The sequence below is a fragment of the Abramis brama genome (genome assembly GCF_963993115.1).
Source record: "Abramis brama genome assembly, chromosome: 21".
In the NCBI taxonomy this organism is placed as follows: Eukaryota; Metazoa; Chordata; class Actinopteri; order Cypriniformes; family Leuciscidae; genus Abramis; species Abramis brama.
The window spans coordinates 29,953,514-29,976,463 of NC_139983.1; the positions used below are offsets into that span (position 1 = coordinate 29,953,514).

The following is a 22,950-nucleotide window of genomic DNA, read 5'->3' on the forward strand; positions in this document are numbered from 1 at the left end:
TTATGAAATTGTGTGTTCTTGTACAATATCCCGTCCAAATGATGGATTACTAGTAAGGCATTTATTAAAAGATTACCGCCCCCTGCTGTAGTGTACGAGTCATTACATGTTCATTTTCTCAAAACTAAACATCTTCAAAACTATATTCTATACACTAGTGTTCAAAGGTTTGTCAGCAAGATAAAAAATCCACAAGAATGCATTAAATTGATCAAAAGTGACAGTAAAGACTTTACATTGGTTAGAAAATTATACTTTAAATAAATGCTTTTCTGGTGAATTTTCTATTCATCAAAGAATCCTAAAAATTTTAACTGTTTTCAACATTGATAATAAATGTTTCAAATCAGCATATTAAAATGATTTCTGAAGGATCATGTGACACTGAAGACTGGAGTATTGATGCTGAAAATTCAATTATATTAAATCATATTAAAATAGAAAAAGATATTCACAATATTACGTATTTTTGATCAAATAAACACAGCCTTAGTGAGCAGAAGAGACTTCAATCCCAAACTTTTGAACAGTAGTGTTTAATAATATTTTGTTTTAAAAATATATACCATAGGAGCAAAAATACATCCAAACTATCTATATTAAAATGATTAAAATGCACCCAAATGTGTAAGTGTAGTCTGGTTTAAAATAAACATTTTAGTTTCCCTGTAGCTTTCCAAGATAAGACTCTTTGTCATCACAATACAAAACACACACTGCATTTTTAAAACAAGCATCCCTTTTATTACAGGTCACCTGTTTTACAAAAAAGGAAATATCAGTGTTAATGAAATTAGCAACAATATAGAGTGTGATGAAAACAGATGAGGAGGATGCTTCTGTCTGAGCAGCACGTAAAGAATTGCTTGCAACTGAATTAACCCGTCTTTCACCAATGATCCCATTATATGCCCCTCATCACAACAGCCCGCCAGGAAAACAAATACTAAATTCAGCACAATTAGTCAGGAAAAGCATTTATTGGCTTAAACGGATCTCTTGCATGTGCCTCTGAGTTTAGGGTTTCAAAACAAGAGCTGAAAACACAAAGTCAGTAGATCCTAACAGTTATTTTTTTATATTTAAAACAACACAAACATCCTCAAATGTTCTTTATACGAGAGGATAAAAAAAAACTCTCTGGTCAAAGAGAGCTAACAAAAAATAGTATTCAAAGTATTCGGACTGGAAAAGGGTCAAATGAAACATCAACGAGTCTAACAGTCTCGTCTATCGGATGCTTTTACTCTTTAAGTCTACTGAATATGAGGAATGCCATGGTGGAGGAGGCGACACGGCATGAGGAAGGATCCGGTTCACTGAGTGCACGTCGTCAGGGTCCGTCAGCCCCTTCTGGGAGAACGGGACCCCAGGTTGGAGTGTGTAAGGATCGTGGGTTGCTTTAACTGGAGATGGCCAGTAGATCAGGTGTAGTAAACAGGGCTGGAATCTGACGGTGGGTTACTCTGGTTTGATGTCATGTGGCTTTATGAGAGCACGCTGAAGCCTTCCTCCATTTCATTACAGTTTATAATTAGAGTATAATTTATCCACCTGATCATCCTGAAAGAAAAAGGAGAATAAGACACTTGTTCACTATAATTGGGAGGAACAGAATTTACAGTAATCAGATGATAAATTCATTTTCTGTCATTTCTGTAAATGTTTATTTAACCCCTTGACGCCTGAATTTATTTACAATTAAATAAAAAAATGTATTATGTGTGTTTCTGGCTCCAAGCTGATGCTAGATTAAGTTGAGATTGTTAATTTGTCTATACCATATAGAATAGATATAAATTTAGGTATGTTGCAAATTAGTGACAACAGGCATTTAGGGTAATTTTTTTTACAAAATGGTAAAATTAATAAAACACATTTTCCCATCTCAGGTATGTAGATTTTATTCATGGCACAAAGTTGTTAGAACTTATAAACTTTAATTGACAAATTAATGAATCTTGACAACAGCAAGAAACAAAACACTCTCCTACTCCCTAACATTGACAGTAGTTTTTATACATTCCATGTTACACTCTGTTTAACTCTTTCCTTGTTTCTCCAGTGCATACATTATATATTCTTATAGTGTTATATCCTAACATGCTATTTTTTGTAAAAAAAAAAAAAAAATTTTTTGGTTGAAACCATCTAAATACAGCATTATTATAATATGTAGCCATTAGCCCAATCCAGCCGTTATGGACGAATGTCGCGAATTCGAACAGAAATCTACAAAGTACATAAAAAATATTCGTCACATGAAGTCTATATGAATAACATAGCTATAGAAGCAATCAATAAGCTGGTACATATTTTTATCTTAGCACAACTTAACTCATTTTGGGCAATTTCTCCACATTTGCGCCCTTGATATGCGGATTTTGCAAACCAAAATATTAGCTTCCGTGAACCGGATGTAGTTCCCACTCCGACCGCTCCTACGAGAAACCAGTGCGTGCAAAAGGTTCCTAGGTATGTATCGAATGTGCACAAACAGGCATTGGGGGAAAACAAACGCTATCTCGCCTGCAGTCTGAATGGAAGGGGTTTGTTGCGAATTCGCGGCAGTCGGCGTTGTACGCCACAAAATAAAATAAAGTATTTATATAGTATGTAATAACCCGGAAAAAGCCAAGTGTAAAATGTTTTGATAGAATATACCAATATTGGTATATTGTAATTTTTATGTTATTTTACTACAGTGAATTGGATCTGAGAGGCACAAGACTAGAATACAGTTCAAATTATTATTATTATGAATGGTTTAATTTAACTATGTGGAGACAGAGCTCGTAATAAAACAAGAATCAACATTAACATGGCTTTTCAGAGTTTTGAAATGTCATAAAAGTGACGCAGAGATGATGGTGTTTTTATTACTCAACAGGAGAGAGGTGTTTTATTGAACAGATAAAGAGCCATATGTAGCTCTATAACAGAGACCATTGTAAATCATTATCTATTGTGAAGGGTAATTTCATTATGGTTGTAGTGCTGGAATTTATTTTCATGTTTATTAATGGGTAAAGCTACAGTAATGTCTTCAGCTAGTCCGCTTGAGATCCTCTCCATCTAAACTGGTTATATCTCTTAAGCCTAGCAGTGAATCTTTTATGAGCATAGGATAATCTCTCTCTCTTTTTTTAGTTATGAGAAAGAACCATATTCCTCTGCAAAGTCACGCAGAGCCGAAGCACAACCAAAACAATGTTCTTCTGAAAAATCCATGCAGTTTTGTTTAACAGCTAGAGGGCCAAAAGTCACAGTGTACATTTAAGTCCAGTGAGCGTTGATGTTTTTTTGAGTGCTCATTAATGAAAACCACCGGTTTATGGTCAGTCATTTATATATGTAATAAAAAAATAAAATAAAGACCCTACCCTTTCATGTCCCTTGGTAAGCTGTCTGTTGACAGACTGAAGTAGTTCCTGTAGTTCCTGTACTGTCTGATTCAACCCTGCAGTCATCTTCTCCTTACGGTCAAGCTCCTCCTAAAAACATGTAAAAAAAAAGGCAGACATTTTTTAAATTTCACAATGACCACGCTTTCAAAATACAGAAGATCAAATCTGCTTTTTTTTTCAGATCTAACTTCACTTTTCTCAGCCATTTTGCAATAAACTAACCAATGTACAGTTCTGCTGTGTTTACTGATACTCGAAGGCAACAGTAATTTGCTATATATATATATATATATATATATATATATAAAATAAAATGTTCTCAATTTAATTGAATTTCAGGTTTAAATAAACTTCACAATTTATTTTTTATACAAATACTTTGTAATTTTACACAGCTATTATATTATTATTCTTAAAATAAACTCTATGACGTCTGTTCTCCTCAGCTCTTCACACAGGTGTCCTGGTAGAGTAACCACACTGGCATAGTTATGCTAACCCTGTCCCTAATCCACTAACATCAGACAACCAGAAAGTGTCCACATATCTGTGCTCTTTATGTTAAAGGCACACTATGCAAGATTTGTACCTTAATGTAACAGCTTCGAAATAGTTTTGATGGTAAACAAACTCGTAGTAGGGCGAATAATGCAAGTTTGAGAGGTGGCGCCCTGACAAATCGCGCGAGAATCACGACTTGCTTTACGGCACAACGTCACATACATCAACAACATATGAAGCAGCCTCTATGGAAGACACTAGCACGCGTTTCAGACGTGAATCATGGCAGAGTCGACGAAGTAAACGAAGAAAGCGCGGTCGGAAGAGTGCAGAGACGGCTCTGCATGAGTGGTATTTACGACAGTAACGTTAAATACAAGTACTCCACAGCGACTCTAGGGGTCACTGTTTGAGAAAAACGGAAACTGCATAGTGTGCCTTTAAACAGTATATAGTTTTGTAATCATTGTTACATCATTTAAAACCTAACACAGTTCTTACCGTTTGCGTGAGGCTGCTGGTCTCTATCAGGTCAGCTTGGTCTGCTTCTTTAACAATCTCTGCCTGAATCCGTTCCAGAGACAGCTGGGCCTGAAAGGAAATAACTTGATGGCAAACAAGCTTCTTAACCATTTAATTAACAGAAAGATCCTCGTGCATCAAGTTTTACCTTATAAAGGTCTCCAGCCACTTTCTGACGCTCAGCCTCCTCCTTCTCGAGCCTACACAACGTCTCGGTCAGCTGAGTCTTAAGCTGAATAAAAACCCAAGTCAAGAATCACTTTACTGACACAAGTCAAAGATGGAGCTCGTAAAGGGATAGTTCACCTAAAAATCAATTATTCACCAACTCTTTAAAAACCTGTATAAATTACTTTTTTCTGTGGAACACAAAAAGAGATCTTCAGACTGTGTGTCCACCAAAGCATTTATAGCTAGCTGAAAACGCCTAGCTATGTGCGCTTGAGAGCGTTTTGGCACAGCGAGTTGAGACGCTTTGCTGGTATGATACGGAATATCCGCGAAAGTGTTACTAGTATCTCATTTCACACATATTTTGTTTCTGTGTTGATTCTATATTAAAATGACGATACAAATGTAACGGATTTTCTCTGGCTCTTGTTTTAAATGATTTTGTTCCGTTATTATGCTTGTTGTCGTCTGTTGACGTTGTACAAGCAGAATGTGGCGGTTGGTCGGTGTGGTATTAGTCCCGCCCCTCCTCCACTGTGATTGGATGGTTGGGTAAAAAGTGACAGTGATGAGCGCTGCGTTTTACCCAAAGTTGAGCATTCTTCAACTCTCGGCGACCTGTAAAAAACGACGAACGCTTCAGCGTGAAAAAAAATGCTCATCTCCTCGTTACGCTCATGGCGTTTTAAAAACGCGGCGCTCCCATTGAAAACAATTGGAAAAAAAAAAACATGCCAGCCGCGTGAAAAAACTCTTTGGTGGACACACGGCCTTAGAGCAGAATGTCCAAGCTGCTCTTTTCCATAAAATAAAAGTAGAGCACAGCTGTCAGGGAAGATTTTCAGAGAATAAGGTCTAAAACTTCAGTTTGTTCCTAATACAAAGTTATCGTACGGCTTCAGAAGACATGGAATATAGCGCATGAATATAACAGACTATTTTAATGCTACTTTATGATGCTTTACAAGGCCTTTTTGAGCTGGACAGCCAAAAAGTCCAAACATCCACTTGAAAGTCCTCATTGCCTTTCACTGTGTGGAAGAGAGCAGCTCGGACATTCTGCTAAACCTCTCCTTTGGTGTTCCACAGAAGAAGGACAATTATACAGGTTTGGAATGACACGGGTAAATGGTGACAGAATTTGAAGAGAACTATCCATTTAAGAAATACTGTCAATGGTGTAGAAAGCGTGAGGAAACGAATTTAATTTTTCTCTACCACATGAATGTTTGTATTAAAGTTTTGGTTACAACTCTCTAAAAGCTTATTCAAGTGTCGGCTGACAGAGAAATGGACATTTAAATTGTGTAAATGTAAGTTTCCTTTACAAATGGGTAAAGCAGGTGATGTCAAGATGTCAAAAACACACAAACACTGAGGATTTGACACTAGCTCAGAGAATAAAGGGTTAAAATAAGAACAGACAATGGACAAATATTATACACTACAATAAAAAAACAAAAATATTAAAAAAAAACACCAAACTACCGTTCAAAAGTTTACGGTCGATATGATTTTTAATTTTTTTTACACATACTTTTGCTCACCAAAACTGCATTTATTTGATCAAAAATACAGTAAAACAATAATATTGTGAAATATTGCTATTTTTAAAATGACTACTCTATTTTAATACATTTTAAAATTTAACTTTCAGCAGTCTTCATTACTCCAGTCTTCAGTGTCTGTCACATGATTTTTCATTTTAACATGCTGATTTACTGCTCAAGAAACATCTCTTATCATGATAAATGCTGAAGACAGTTCTGCTTAATATTTTGTTTAATATCAGGTTTCTTTAAAGAGAAAGTTCAAAAGAACAGCGCTTATTTTAAATATATTATTCTGTAAATGTAATTGTCTTTACTGTCACTTTTGGTCAATTTAATGCACATCATTGCTGAATTAAAGCATTAAAATAATCTTGCTGACCCCAAACTTTTGAACAGTAGTGTACGTAACAGACAAGAGCTGAGCGTTAGGAGTGTGTGTTTGTGCCTGCAGGACCAAGTTTTAAGCAAAGGCGGCAGTAAGTCAAACTGACAGCAGAGTAAGGTTTTAGATGACAGATTAACACATCATAATCTTGGCAAGGTGTATCCGTCATCTCTAATGTTTCATATGACAGGGACTTAATCTTTTTTTCAAGAATGGCATTCATTGTTAAATAATTTCTGAAGCCATTTTTTCATTATTGAACCATGTCAGAGTCATTGTTGGGTTCCTTTAAGAATTCTAATTTACAGCAGAAGAAATTAGAGATAACAGATAGCAACCCCTTGCCGTAAAATTCCAGTCTCTTGAATCAAGTTCCCCCCACCCATGTGAGCTCGAGAGCAGAAAGGGAAAGCTACTTCAGTTTAACCATGAGGACAGCTTACCAAATTCAACTCCTCATTCTGCCTGACGGCCTCTGTGTACGAGCCGTCGAATTTGCTTTGCAACTCGGTCAAGAGATCTTTGAGCTGCAATGAAGTTTGAGATATTTGAGGAATGAGCGGGGCTGAAAAGCTGGGAGGGGGATTCGGATTTGGATTTGATACAAGAAATGTAGGACTTTCTATGTCATTTCCAACTTCTAACATTCTACTGAACAATTGAAAAGCTGGGTTTGGTGAACGTGCTATCCTACGGATTTACGAGATCAACACATGTAGGACATGTTCCAGGAGAAACATCCAGGTGAGTTTAACGGGACGTCACACCTGGAGGGCCATACCAGGTTTTCCTCCTTTGCCTGCCAGTTATTTTAGTACCAATGTACAAGACAGTGATATTTAAAGACCAAACTCAGTATTACTCCTTAGGGACGGGGTGTCCAAACCTGCTCCTGGAGAGCCACCGTCCTGCAGAGTTTAGCTCCAGCTTGCCTCAACACACCTGCCTGGAAGTTTCTGGTATCCTAGTAAGAGCTTGATCAGCTGGTTCAGGTGTGTGTAATTGGGGTTGGAGCTAAACTTTACAGGACAGTGGCCCTCCAGGAGCAGGATTGGACACCCCTTCTTAAGGCGTGCTCACACTTGTAGTTCAGTTCTCTTGGTTATTTTGGTCTTGACCAAAAAAATAAAATGAAACATTTAGTCCTAAGTTCACATTTTCATTTGTAACACCGAACGTAAAGATACAAAACAAAAAAACAGATTTTAATGACGTATATTTGGCTCACAAAGAGTATTAAATGTGTAAAGGAGTAAAAACAGCGGCAGAAATTCCTCCGTTGCGCACAAACGAAAATCTGCTGCAAGGAGACGCGGTTCGGACCCCTATACCAAACTGTAATGGCCAACATATAAGAACCAGGTATGCATACAAGAACCAGGTATGCATCTTGTGACATCACGTCCTTCACATGGAAGCGGACCGAGACTCAGTGTTTCAGGGGTCTTGGTCAGCTTGTTTGGTGCGCACCAAGGTTCGGATGACATGTTCACACTTAAAGGGATCGTTTACCCCAAAATTTTAATTGTCATCACTTACCTGCAGGTTGTTCCAAACCTGTGAGTTTCTTTCTTCTATTTAAACACAAGATATTTTGAAGAATGTTGGTAATCAAACAGCAAACGGCAGCCATTGACTTCCATAGTAGGAAAAAAAAAAACACTATAGTCAAGTCAATGGCTGCCGTTTGCTGTTTGATTACCAACATTCTTCAAAATATCTTCTTTTGTGTTCAACAGTTGTGGAACCACATGATGGTGAGTAAATGATGACAGAATGTTTATTTTTGGGTGAACTGTCCCTTTAAATTAAGAGAGCAATCACACCAGAGTTCGTTTTGCTAGCTTGTATATAGTGTGCATCATGAGTAAGGCGTATATTGAATTTGATCTATTAAAAATCAATTAATCGGGTGCTGAATATGGATCGCTAATGCTCAAAACTTTTAAATACTTTTAAACTTTTATTTACAAATAAATATTTATTTATAGCTTGAAATGGATGTGTTGCAGTTCTATGGATGTTTTACCCTCCAGGGCTCCACGGCAGTCATGTGACTGAAAACTATGAATTGATTACCAGAGAAAAGAATTTTAAATCCCTTACAATGGAAGTAAATGTGGCAATGTTAAAACCCTCTACTTCAAAAGAAGGAACAAGGTGAAATTTCTTTCTCTGGTAATCAACAACGTGCCATAAATGCATACAGCCTAATTTCTACTGAACCCGGAACATTCCTCTAAGACAGTTCTATCCTCAGTCCAAACAATAAAAGCTTTCTACAGAGTATTGAGAAGATCATGTGAAGTATGTCATAAATTAATTTATCGCTGATAGCTGCTACAGTTTGAACAGAGGATAGATAAGTAGACGCCAACCTTGAAAGCTATAAACAGATTTTTAGTTAAGCTGCCAAAACCCAACATGTTAGACATTTAAAAACGACAACCACAAGCAACAAACTAAAACAGAAAAAGAACGAGAGACAGAAGTATAAGCATCCATAAAGCTTTGGATTGGCCTTACCTCTCTGACCTCTGACACGTAGGTGGCGCTCTCACGCGCCGCTCTCTCCACTTCAGCCTCGAGCTGCTGTTTGGCTCTCTTTAGCTATGATATATATGCAGCAAAGCAGTATTCAAATGCATATTCTTCAGTTTAGAGCTATTTTGTTTTTTCAAATTTATGTGTAAATTGTATTGTGTAGAGCTGATAAAGAGCAGGATCAAACTGAAAGCAAACTCACACTCTCCACATCTCCATCTGAGCTCAGTCTGTCCACTTCCTGCTCCAGTGCAACTACTCTCTGAGTCATCTAAACACGACACAATAACATCTTTATTTTGCAGTCGAACTAGGTCAATCTCACAACAACACTAGGTAACAGGCTCCAGAAGCACACACACAAATAAATAAATAAATAAATAAATATGTATTTTGACTATTATTTTCATGATAATTAAGCACATTTTCTCTCCGAATTGCCATTACTACTATGTGTTTGGATAATTGTTTGTTTTGTTTGGTAAATCATTTTCTAAGTGGTTATCTACTTTATAATACAGAGGTTTTCTTTACTGTACTACTAAACTAAAATACTAATATAATAACAATAATACATAATACATTTTAAAATGTAAATATAATATGCTACCATTCAAAAGTTTGGGGTCAGTAAGATTAAGAAAGAAATTAATACATTTATTCAGCAAGTATGCATTAAAAATGGTTTTTCCCATTGATAATAATAATAATAATATGAAATATTTGATAATAATATGAAATATTTTTTGAGCACCAAATCAGCATATTAGAATGATTTCTGAAGGATCATGTGACCCTGAAGACTGGAGTAATGATGCTGAAAATTCAGCTGTGTCATAACAGGAATAAATTACATTACATATAAAAAAACCTTTATTTTAATAATATTTAATATATTTCACAATATTGCTGTTTGTTCTGTATTTTTGATCAATTAAATGCAGCTTTGGTGAGCATAAAAAACTAAATATCATACTGACCCAAACATTTGAACGGTAGTGTTTTACATATTATAATAACACACACACACATATATATATATATATATATATATATATATATATATATATATATATATATATATATATATATATATATATATATATATATATAGTGTACAGTGCATCAATTGCTGAATGTAATAACTGATTTACTAAAATAATACTTTTATATGATGCATTGGAGGATTTAGTAAAGAATCATAATTGCACTGAACCATTGCCAGTGCAAACCTTTACACCACTATAGTTTCAAGACTTCATTATTAAACCTGACTATTAATTGTCTAAGGACTGGTGTAGATGAGGAAAGCTGATGTGGTGTGTGTGTGTGTGTGTGTGTGTGTGTGTGTTTACAAACCTCTTTGAAATCAGCCTGTGACTGCTCCAGCTTCCCCCTCCAGCGCGTCTCCTCCAGCTCCACGCTGCTCTGTAGCCGCTGCAGGATCCCCTCCTGTGACCCAACACCAAAAAACCCTCAACATACACACCACTGTACAACTGTGATGCTGACATACCGTCAGCTGTCACACATTTTAGACAGATGCCATGAACACAACTCACCGTCTCTGCTAGCACTTTCTTGTACGTCTCACAATCTTTCTGTAGAACTTTCTGAGCCTCCTCAGCCTCCTTCAACTTCTCCGCCAAAGCCTGCCCAGAAAACAAACCTTGAAGTCTTCAATGTTTATGCACCCATTTGATTCGTTAGACATTGTCTCTGGATAGGGATGTTGAAATTAATCGTTGCATCGCAATGCATCGATGCAGTAATAGACCATAATCGATTATAGCTTACTGACGTGTCTCTGATGTTATTCGTTACATACCCTACTCGCGCTAGCGTCAAATAGCGGAGGGAGGCGAAACACAAAAGCGAGTAATAAAAAATGCACCCACTAGTTTAAAGTTTGTGTGTGAGCTCGAGTGTGTGCATGCATGAGTGTGTGCAAGGCTGCGAGCGTATGTGTGTGCACGTTACTGCAACTTAAGTACACTTAACAGTTTCATGCGCTTTTAGTACTAGTGTTCGTTCTAAATGGTCCTGTCATCTGCTGTGTTCAGACTTAAGTTTTGTTTGAGGTTTGCTACATTCAGGAAGTGTACTTTCTTGAAGCAAATACAATAAAAAGAGTTCATATTGACTGCTTGTATTCATTGATGAATATGTAAGCATGTGCAGTAATATTGAAAAGTGAGGATGCAACGCATCGTGATATATAATGATAATCGTAATCGAATTGAATCATGAGACCAGTGATGATTCACACTCATATCTCTGGATGATTTAAAATGCATCTATACCTGAGAGTCTCCAGGCCCTGAGGCGTGGACAGAAGACACCTCTCCAGCCGAACTCGCTCTCATGGACGTCTCAAACGTCTGCAGCCACTGCTGGTGGTTCTGCACAGTCACAATGTCAACATACATTAGAGGATTCTGAATGATATGATAATATCTTTGCCGTGCATGTGTGTGTGGTGTGTTAGGGCACCTGGTTGGTGGGCAGTGGCACGTGTGGCAGGAGTCTGTGCAGCAACTCTCTGCAATCCGCCTCCGCTGACTCGAGCAGCTTCTGATGCTCCTGTGCAGAAACACAGACCAAACACTCCATCAATCACACTGCTTACACTTCACACTTCAATTAAAGATCACTCCATAATCCACAACTGTGCGCAGATCAGTAGAAAACCAGAGGTGCTCCCCAGAGTCCCCACCAAAGAGTGAGATGAAAGAAAAACATCCTAAATAAAATAAACTCTGCTTTCTCAATTTACTCACCCCCACTATAAGCCATTAACTCAAATTTAACCACTCACATACGTATATGCACACAAATTTTGTCCTGGATAATATCCTAAATCAATCCCAGACTAAATTAGGTTATATCTTATTGGTCATTGAATTTTAAAATCAATGTAAACAATCAAAAAACAAAAACAAAAAAAAACAACAACAACAAAGCTGTCGTCAAATGAATATTTGCTTGTTGTATACAGGTCCACTTTTTCACCACAACTCGTTCTAAACCTCTATTTTCTATACACATACAAATAAAATAAATTACTAATCTTCTACTGTTATTTTAAGACAATTGTAACTCGCTATACATACAACAAAACATTACTATTTCACCTAGACAAAGGAAACAGACAAATTTTAGCCTTTGAAGTCATTTTATGTGTTGCATTTTATTTATAAACAAGAAAAACAGGATATTTAAAGGGATAGCTCAGCCAAAAACTTTAATTAGTCATCATTTACTCAACCTCATGTTTGTTCGTTCTTCTGCAGAACACAAAAGATGATATTCTGAAGACTTTTGGCAACCACTGGCTATTCTGTCATCCTTTACTAACCCTCCTCTCTTTCCTAACTTTATGACTTTCTTTTGTGAAACATAAAAGATATTTTGAGATTTTTTATTTATTTATTTATTTTGTCCATAGAATGGAAGTCAGTGGCTGTCAAAACTCTTTGGTTAACAACAGTCTTTACAAAAAAAATGTGTGTTCCACAGAGGAACGAACAACATGAAGGTGAGTAAATGATGACAATTTTCACTATTTTGGGGTGAATTATCCCCTTGAGAAAAAAAGTATGAGATTCTATACATTGGATTGCGATTAGTCAGCTTTAGCTACCAGAATGTATCCAGATTGAATAAAATTGCTAAAACAATGACTACCAAGCTATCACGTTTTGATTAAACATGTGAAAAATTTCACCAGTGCATGTTATTCCAAAATAAATAATTGGCTTGTTTTTCAATAGAAGATCTCGAACGTGCATTAATAAAAGAAAGAGTCTTCATTTTTATTGCAGGTTGGCTTTAAAGACCAAATAAAAAAACTACTTTTGTATTGTTTTTAGAATGTATTTAATGGAACTGAAGAGATCCACAGAAGAGCACAGAGGTCTGGCAAACGCTGAGTTTGTACAGCAGGTGCAGGCCTGGGATTCGTACAGCTGGAGATGACTAAGAGCAGATGTCGACAAACCGGACAGTTCATGCTTGACTACTGACGGCAGGCTGAGCCACAGTAGAATTACTCATGATGTAAGCAAGGCTAGTTATAGCTTCAGGACCGTTTATAGAGCCACTGGTTTCTCCATGCTGTGACGTAGGCGTTAACTCAATTGGCTCGCTACATTTAGATGACCGACCAACCCTGTAGGAGACGTCAAGCTAAAGGGGCAGGAGTTTCTTATTTCTGATTGGTCTACACATCTGGCAGGAGGAGAAAGATGGTGAGACCATAAAAGGTGTTGGGAAAGGGGAAAAACTGGATGGATGCAACCCAACTAATGGAGAACGAGATTTTAATCATTTTCTTCCTGATTTTGCTGTTGTCATGACATAAATAGTTCTTTGAATAGATTGTGATAAGATATAAATTGGTGCTGACTGAATAGTGGAAATCAGGTGGTGATCAGCATGCTTGGAAAGAAGAAATCAAGGGATGTCAAATGACAGGATGTTCGAATGTTCGATGATCAAATGAAACGTTGGGCATAAAATGATTCCTAATCTAATAAAATAAATAAATAAAAATAGCTGCAGACTCATTTCAGGTGTCTTGTTTAAAACAATTCTATACACACACACACACAGAATGGAGAATTTTAAAAAACAATCAGCAAGATCCAGCCAAAATTTCGAGATGGTCCTCACTGCAGAACATGAAATCCATGGGGAGGATAACTAATCCACCTGATCCCTAAACCCACCCCTAAACTTACCAATCTCCACCCCTTAATCCCTAAACCCACCCCTAAACCTACCAATCTCCACCCCTTAATCCCTAAACCCACCCCTAAACCTACCAATCTCCACCCCTTAATCCCTAAACCCACCCCTAAACCTACCAATCTCCACCACTTAATCCATAAACCCACCCCTAAACCTACCAATCTCCACCCCTTAAACCCTAAACCCACCCCTAAACCTACCAATCTCCACCCCTTATAGAGAGCCTAAGTCCCTCCCCTTCCAGTTGACCACCATGGGACCTTACTTCGGAAAAATCTCGGATCTCGTGTACTGCATTGAGGTGCTACAGAAAATTTCTGGGCAAATTTCAAAGCTTTTCGTTGGCAGGTTTGAAGATTTTTACAGCTCTCAGCATTCAACATAGCGCATTAGTAGCATGCAGCTGAGCAGTTCAGAGTTATGAAATGAGTATGCAGCCAGTCATGAGGAAGTTAATTAGGAATAAAAACTTCATTGGTCAATAAATGGCTTATTGGAGAGATGCTTTGATTTGACTCTAGAGTGAAGTAGTTTGGGAGTTGTGGTGCGAACCTTGGCGCTCTTGGTGAGTTTTCCCTGAAGTATGGTCTCGGTGGCTGACAGCGCCTCCATAGCGCTCCAGTTTTTCTCCCGTAGCTCCTAGTCAGTTTCAGAGAAACACCACTTTCAGTTCAGCCTAAACTCTTGCCAAACAAATGATTGTCCCATTCATGTATAGAACCATGTGTACGGTTCCAAGACCCAACCAAGGTACTTCCATGTACCATTGATTTACACAGACATTCAAAGACCACAAAAAGCGAGCAACGGCCTAAACATTTTGAATGGTTTATGAATGTTAATAAACAGTTTAAATTGCCTAACAGTGACTAAAATCATCCTGTAATTCAAGAATTACAAGGGGAAAAAGAAAATGTGCCATGAAGAATGTTTAGCTAAAAAGCGGTGGAAAATGCAGGATTTATTTAAACTGATAACATTATATCAAATCCAAAATAAATAAATAAATATCTATATAAAATAAAACTAAATGTATTGAGCTAATGTACACAAGTCTTTCTAGACCATCTAAACCTGTGGTTCTCAACTTTTTTGACTCAATGGCTTTTCCCATAACTTTTCCAGTTGTTCATGATTTAATGGATAAGGATTTTTACTCAATTTCCACTTGATGAAATATTTTAGATCAATGCACGACTACTTTAATACGATATTTATTCATGAAATGTATAAAAATGCCCATGGAGACTTTTATCAATTTACAAAACTTTTTCCTCATTGCAAAACATTGGGAACCCTGGTTCTTCAAAGGGAAAACAAGTTGTTAAGGGGGTGAATTAAATAAGAAATATCTTCTTTTTTCAGTTGTTTCATCTTATTTTAATACTTATTTTCTTTTAAGGACTTTATCTTGAGTCCCCTTTGAAGTTTGGACTGACTTCCCAATTATTCTCAATGTTTTTCTTTCATACTGATATCAGCTTTGGTGTGGAATTTTGTATGTAATGTTTTGCTAACAAGACAAACAGTTATATTTCTTGAAGGTGTATTTGGTCATTTTGTTTGTGTGGTCGATATGAGACGTTACACTGACACCTACTGGTGTGGATGTGGCATCACAAAGGCCAAAGTTGCCGATTTCAGAATACCCTATTAGCTGATCAATTTCTTTCTTCAACAAAAAGTGTCTGACAATGTGGGGACAATGTATCAAGATACAGTGAACAGCATTCAGCTTGGCATATCTAAATATGGCTGCCTCTACGATGGGGGACCACCCCTCTGTAAAAGCTTTTTTTAGGTCACTGGCATTAAAATTTCATGCAAGTGTACTGTATTTTCCAGGAAAAAGTCACACAGGGTAAAAAACACAAAGATAGGAGAATGAAAAGTTGCATCGGTGTATGAGTCGCATTTTCTTGTTACGCTGAGCAATATTTATTGTCATTTACTGAGACCTAAAAAGACATTTACTAGCAAAAAAGACAGGATTTAGGAAGAGAAGAAAGAGATTACACGTGTAGCCTGGAGGAATACTGCTAAAATCATGGAAAATCAGGTGAGCAAACAGACATTGATTGCAATGTCAAGTTAGGCAATGCCAGGACTGACGTGCTATGTGTGTGTATATTTATGTGTACTTTGTGTGTTTGACATTAATTGCATTACATAAGTCGCTTTGTAATATAAGTGACAGTATGTTTATGACCTTCTGGAAAATACTGAACACTTTAGTTTACATTTTAAATAATATAAAACACATATTATGCATATTTAAAGTATTTTTAATTTCTTATGGGGTTAAATTTACATAGTGCACACCTCTGATGCAGAAACTGGCACTACATTTCTTTCCAGGTCATAATTATCACAAACGCACTTCCAACAAGGTTCAGGGATGCACAGGATCTGGTCAATAGCTGCCATTCAAATTAAAGTCACCTGTTTTACATACTCAGTAGCATGTGCATTAGACAAGAAAAGCTAAAGCTCTTCTACAGGAGCTGCTCAGTAACACACACTAAAAAAAAAACTTACGTTGTTCTTCTTACGGTGAAGCTCCACCGATTCCCTCAACTGAAGCAGTTCTTCCTGAAGTTCAGATAGCCGCTTGTCCTTCTCTGACAGCCTGAGGACAGACACACAACAGGAGGTGTGTATTATGTCAGTGTGATGAGCCTTTATTATACTGGAACATGTTTGAGATCACCAACATATATCGTAACTAAAAGAACACGACTTACGCTGTTAATAATTCCTGGCTGGGAGCTGCTGAAACGGTTTGCTTTTGGGGAAAAAGACATGATTATATCAATGCAAATGCAAAGTGAATATCAAAATGTCAGCAAAGTTACTTGGAGTAAATCTAATGTGTTGCATTAACAGGTTGTTATAGTTGTTTCTGTGGCATCTGTTATGAATTTCTCATCATTCTCACCTGTTGCTGTTGCACTTCCTTCTCCAATTCTCTCTGCAGTCTCTCAACATCCTGATCCTTGGCCGTCAACCTATGATATACATATGCATTGTTGATCTGTCAGAGTTACATCCAGTGATTACAATATATACTAAATAATTCAACACCGATTTTTTTTCTGGGAAGTTCAAAAAGAAGAAAAATGTGTTTCAGATAAAAGCTATTATTGGCATCACAATTTCAGCAAAACGTTTTGTAAAATGTATATTCTCAAATATCATTTAAAGTGTTTTCAGTGTTTTCATTGTATTTTTCGTTTTAGCAAACGACTAATGGAACTGAACTTGATAACTTTGGGGGAAGTCTCTATTAGGGATTGGCAATATGGCCAAAAATATTACCATCATTTTTGTTCTACATCATTTGATATTGAAATGCATCATGGTATTCATTTCATACCATTGATAGGGAAGATAATACATTCTACATGTTTCTTAAACCTTGAGAATGAATGCAAAATTGTTTGTTTATAAGCAAACGCAACAGAATAAGCTACCTTTTAATACAGGGCCCCATGAAATCTACTACATTTTTTCAGAAACTGCTTTACGTTTGATTATTTCTTGATTCTGTTTTAATACAAATGTAATCACTAAAATGGTGTCTAATGAAATACATTTATAAAACTTGTGTGTATGTATGTATGTATGTATGTGTGTGTCTGTATGTACCGTATGTATGCATGTACACATACACACATATATACGTGTATGTATGCATGTATGTATGTATCAATATGTATCAACAAATTTATCGCAATACAATTTTGAGATTTTATTGGCCAGACCTAATCTCTACTTTTCTTTTTTGATATCAAAACGTTTTTCCCTCAATTTGACTTTAGGGCAGGACTTAGTAAATCATTTAAAGTAAACATGAAGCCCATGACACAAACTATAGTTCAGTCATGACAACTCTCGGGATAGTTTATAACACATTTTATTAATGTAAATGGAATGTACATAGGCTTGGTTTTGGTGGACTAGATCTGCTATGCTGATGCAGAACAAGTATACTAAATGCTCAGAGCATAAAATGAATGGAAACATGCTGTTGCTGCTAGATCCCTAATAGCAGATCTAGGAGGAGGAGGGCAGCTAGAATAAGAATTTGCATAGCCCGCCCAGTTATTGAATTTGTTTTGATGCGTTGCGGTTGTAAAGGGAAGTGGTAATTAATACGGAAATTTAATTGACTTAGCGTTACACTGAAACAACCAATCAGAACGCAAATAGAGTTTCATGGCTGAACTATCCATATAATCAAAAAAGTACTTTTAAAGGTACAACAAGTACTTTTAAAAAAGATGCCATTTGATTTTTCAATCTGGAATTGACTGACAATTAAAAAGGCACATGAGAGGAGAGATACATACTGAGCATGAAGCTCCTGAAGTTTGGCACTCAAGTCTGAGTTTGACTCCTGAGTCTCTCGGCTCTTCAGCTGAGCAAGTTCAGTGTTTAGAGTCTCGACCTGCTGTTGTAGATCCTGTGGACAAATTTGCATCAGTCTTTTATCCATTATTCAAATGGATGAGCACAGACTGCAGCAATGGAGCATCTAGATGAACAGAACATGCAGCACAGACTTACTTCTATTGCCTTCTTTCTCTCTGATTCTTTGTCCATTGCTGACTGCAAACTTCCCTCAACTGAACAAATTTTTTCATCCTTCTCTTGAATCCTGATAGAAACAGAAAGTTGACATTTTATCACTCAAGAAATTGTTGAGTGATGATAATCACTCAATAATCTCTAGTCGTGACTATGTAACTTACTTTTGCTGTAGCTCTTCTAGAGCCTTTTCTGATAATGTCTGGAAAAATGTGAGGGTATGAAACAGGAAGAATGTGAGTGGGCAGTTTTGGCAGGCATTTAACACAGTACAACTCTCTCCTCCACATATAATGTCTCTGTGTGGCTCGCTACCTGTTCTGTGGACTGTTTCTGGACTGCCTCCAGTTGCTGTTTCAAAGCTTCATACTCATTTATGACCGCCTGTTAAAAAAAATAAAAAATTAAAAAGGTACATTCAATACAACAAATTTAAATTGATAATTTAACTGCAGTTACATAAGAATTTACGGTGCTTTAGCTAGTTTAAAAAACAAAACAATGTGTATATATATATATAAACTATTAGAACTAATATAAACTAATGTAAATATAAACTATTTTCTTGTCTTGTTCACCTTTAGTTCCTCTTCCTTATTGGCCACCTGAATGAGACTGGACTCCAGTAAAGTCTCCACCGTTCTAATCTTCTCATCACGGTGCTGAAGGCTAAGGACACATAATATGACAAACATTTATTAATAATCTTTAATAAACAATGTGTCACCGTTTATATACTTAAAGATTACTGGCAGGAAGAACTTGCATATTTTAGTCCAATCTCCACACAAAGTTGTGTGTTCGAGAATAAAATCGGTTACAAACTTTACTAAAGTTACTTAGAAATGCAAAATAAACTTATTTCAGCTCAGAATTATACTTTCATTATGAATCTCCATTTCATAAGTGTGTCTATAAAAAAAATACAAAATTCCATGACGTGGATTTTCATATTGCATTCTACGTTATGTATTTTAATTTAGATACACTTGTAATAACACAAAGTAATCGTAAAGATAATAACATAAAAAAAATATTTCAATATTATTGATACAGATGGCCATAGACCATGGGTAATTTATAAAACTATTGTTTACTAAAAATCAATTACTGATAATCAATTTTTAATATTGGCCATAACATGAAAATAACTGGGCTACCGGTATTGGCCAGAACTGTATTATCAGTACAGCACTAGTGTGCACTATATAATGTTAATATTTCTAACCATCTGCTTATCAATGCACTCACCCCTGCTGAAGCTGATCCACAGTTACAACCTGGGGAAAGAGAAGACCCGACAGTGGTGTGCGTTAAAGTTCACATGTATAAGTGGGTTCGTGGAAAGAAAAGAAACTGAAGTCTAACCTGCTCAGAAATCTGTGCCTGCAGATTCTGGAGCTCAGCCTTCAATGTCAGATTCTCATTGTGCATGGCCTGCAGAGAGCAGAGAGAGACACAGGTTAATTACACAGTGGAAATCAAACTTCAGTTCAACCGGTGTGAGCTAAAACAATGGTGGTGACACTTGCCTGCATGTTGGTCTCCCTGCTGGCGCCGCTGCTCCTCTCAGCATTGAGAGAATCTTCTAGGCTCTTTCTCTGCAGCTCTTTTTCAGCCAGCCTAATGAGAGACACATGCAGGATAATGTATAATGAGGTTTAAGACAGCTGACCACCTTAAACTGTCCCAACCATGTGAGGTGTGATAAAGCGGCAAGTGATAAGTCCGTTCCATGTTAGGACTTTTGGCAGAAAGCAGGTCTAATTGGTCCAAATCCCACTCCACATAGCTGTGTAATAAACATCAAATACTGTACGATCTCATAAGCTGTGGTTTTAATGCGGCAGCAGCATCAGGCCTGTGTCACACTGCAGGCGTAATCATGCTTTCACTCAGTGACTTCTCAAAGTGAAGTCTTTGGTTCAATTCTTTGGTTAAATATTACTTATTACAGTGCGTTTTACTTTTATTTGCAGTTTTTTTATATAAATAAATAAATATATAATTAATTTCATTCCGATAGGATGCACTGAATTGATCAAAAGTGACAGTGAGGAAGACTTTAGCAGAAAACCTATTTCAAATAAATGCTGTTTTTTTCAAATTTCTATACATCAAAGAATCCTGAAATAAAAATGTATCATTTTGTATCATGTATCATGTTTGTATCATGTATCATTTTTTGTTTCCACAAAAATATTAAGCAGCACAACTGTTTTCAAAATTGATAAGAAGAAATGTTTCTTGAGTAGCAAATCATCATATTAGAATGATTTCTGAAGGATCATGTGACACTGAAGACTGGAGTAATGATGCTGAAAATTCAGCTTTGATCACAGGAATAAATTGCATTTTAAAATGTATAAAAATAAACAATTTTCAATTGTAAAAACATTTCACAATATTTTAGGGCTGTCGCCCGACTAAAGATTTTTCTAGTCAACTAGTAGTCGTTCATTTAAGCAATTAGTCGACTAATCACACATTTATACTAATTGAATCACTAAATACTAAACTATAATAAGGCATTAAAGTATAAAGACATAATGTAGGCCTACAGCCTATCCCACTATCAAGCGCACGCATAAAGCTTGCCACAAAGAACCAGCAAAAGTAATGATTATGAATGTGTTGAAAAAAGAAAATAGCAAAGGGAAATTAAATTATTTTTTAATAATCTAGTGTTTTCTGAATCAGTGTCTTCATCAAAGATGAAGTTGCCGATGCCGACTCGTCATCTCTGCAGTGGATGCACCTTTAGAGAGAAATGCACCTTTCATATGGATTGCATAATTAGAGAGTATTTGCTTTAAAAGTAGACATTTCAAGCTTTCTATAGATACATTTCTCATGTTTGTGAGGCAAACTTTGAATGGTAGTGTTAAATTTTACCTTTATGAGTAGCTTGTCAAGCTAAGCTAGTTTCAAAGAGCTTTCACAACTCTGTAACTGAAAACCAATTATCACAGGGTTTCACAGCATCTGATCAAGAACATTAAGCTAAACATTACACCAGTGCAGCAAGTTAGACAGCTACATATTACACACATTCTGCTGTCAGATAATGGCTAAAAATTAAATTATGTAATGGCTGCCCATGTTTGGCCACTGAGAATGATTACAAACTTGATTACTAATTTACATTTACATCCAAATGGTAATTAATCAACATGAATGGAATCTAAACCCCAAATTGTAGCTTCAAACTGCTTAAATCATTAGAATTCCCTCAGATTTACTGAATATGAAGTTCTTTATCTGTTTGTCACTGCAACAAGCTTCTTTTTATTAAATGGATGAGTAGATTAAGTTACTTCATAGATGCCCATATCATAAAAAAATATATATTTTCAATATTTTCTGCAGACATGTTTCTGCTATGCACCGCCAGTGTGAATACTGTAACGTAACTTGTTAAAATGGGTGGCAAAATATATATGAACTGCTTACATATGCAGTGTGAAACAGGCCTCTATGCGAAACTGAAAAACAAGTAAGCTTTGAGGCGATCACTTACAGTTTTTGAAGCTCATCGAAATGTGATGCTGTCGTAGCCTAAAAGAAAAAACGAAACGACTCAAACATTAACGTCCACCAACAAGCAGAGACAGATTCACCCTCATCCACTAGTCCACACACACATACCTGAGCACTGAGCTGAGTCTGAAGATTATCAATCTGAACTTTCAGCGTTTTGTTTTCATTAAGAAGATCCTGCAAACGACAATATTGTGTGTTGATCAGCACCGATATAACATGCAGACATGCTTCTTGAGTTTGAGGTGTACAGTGACTTGTAAGAAGTACCTGGACTTGTTCCTGTAGTTGGTCGTCAGGTTGCATGGTGTGCTTCGCTGCCTCCAGCAGTTGCCTGACCTTCTGCTCCAGCTGCATGACCTTCTGCTGCTCTTGCTCCTTGAAGAAGATGGAGTCTTTCAGGCTGCTGTGGAGATTCTGGATCTCCTTGCTTTTAGTGGTCATCTCACTCTCCACAGCCATCAGCTTATTCTGCAGCTCTGAGATGGACACAGGAGACACGTGTTGAGTGGCCAGTGCAGATCATTTGATGTCTTTAAGGTGGTGCACGTGTATTTCTACCTTGTTTAGCGACCTGGAGCTTTTCTCTCTCTGCACTCACGTTGTGTAAATAGTTCTGAAGATCTTCCCAACTACGTTTCGCATCCTGCAAAAAAAGATTAGCTAACTGAATGTAGGGACACTTAAACAGATGCTACATTTTTCAGACGTTAAACAGAAGCGCAGCTGTAGCTTTTTCTGTAACAAGCTAATTCTGACAACAAGTAGCAGTGTATGGAAAATTAAAATTAATGTTTGAAAAGGTAAATTCAAATCACAAGCCATAAAGTGAGCAGAGGCAATAATCAAAAACACCCTCCTTGAGATTCCTCTCTGTCTTTAGTACAGGAAAATCCAAGGGTGGCTTGTTTGACCAAATCAATTCATTTCATCAACACGTATAAAAATAAAAATAAAAAAAGGTACTTAAATGAGTAAATATTTA

General features: G+C 36.7%; 1 protein-coding gene across 8 annotated transcripts in view; it reads right to left on the bottom strand.

Moving 5' to 3' along the window:
• Positions 1–717: 717 nt before the first annotated feature.
• ktn1 (kinectin 1) overlaps positions 718–22,950 on the bottom strand; it is a 41,597-nt gene continuing 19,364 nt past the window's right edge. For 2 of the 8 annotated variants that reach the window (XM_084097432.1, XM_084097431.1), the window contains exons 10-36: positions 22,527–22,611; positions 22,236–22,444; positions 22,074–22,142; positions 21,946–21,983; positions 19,958–20,048; positions 19,794–19,862; positions 19,677–19,705; positions 19,004–19,094; positions 18,741–18,809; positions 18,590–18,627; positions 18,405–18,495; positions 18,188–18,300; positions 16,774–16,843; positions 16,580–16,620; positions 16,374–16,464; positions 14,388–14,474; positions 11,577–11,666; positions 11,387–11,485; positions 10,646–10,735; positions 10,443–10,535; positions 9,286–9,354; positions 9,066–9,149; positions 6,983–7,066; positions 4,579–4,662; positions 4,410–4,499; positions 3,384–3,494; positions 718–1,563 (exon numbers count right to left, since the gene is read on the bottom strand). In XM_084097432.1, the coding sequence (XP_083953558.1) occupies positions 1,522–1,563; positions 3,384–3,494; positions 4,410–4,499; positions 4,579–4,662; positions 6,983–7,066; positions 9,066–9,149; positions 9,286–9,354; positions 10,443–10,535; positions 10,646–10,735; positions 11,387–11,485; positions 11,577–11,666; positions 14,388–14,474; positions 16,374–16,464; positions 16,580–16,620; positions 16,774–16,843; positions 18,188–18,300; positions 18,405–18,495; positions 18,590–18,627; positions 18,741–18,809; positions 19,004–19,094; positions 19,677–19,705; positions 19,794–19,862; positions 19,958–20,048; positions 21,946–21,983; positions 22,074–22,142; positions 22,236–22,444; positions 22,527–22,611 (2,217 nt within the window). In that variant the 3' untranslated portion in view covers positions 718–1,521. The remainder of the gene's footprint in view (positions 1,564–3,383; positions 3,495–4,409; positions 4,500–4,578; positions 4,663–6,982; positions 7,067–9,065; positions 9,150–9,285; positions 9,355–10,442; positions 10,536–10,645; positions 10,736–11,386; positions 11,486–11,576; positions 11,667–14,387; positions 14,475–16,373; positions 16,465–16,579; positions 16,621–16,773; positions 16,844–18,187; positions 18,301–18,404; positions 18,496–18,589; positions 18,628–18,740; positions 18,810–19,003; positions 19,095–19,676; positions 19,706–19,793; positions 19,863–19,957; positions 20,049–21,945; positions 21,984–22,073; positions 22,143–22,235; positions 22,445–22,526; positions 22,612–22,950) is intronic. The other 6 variants (XM_084097436.1, XM_084097435.1, XM_084097434.1 and 3 more) reach the window with 3 other exon arrangements.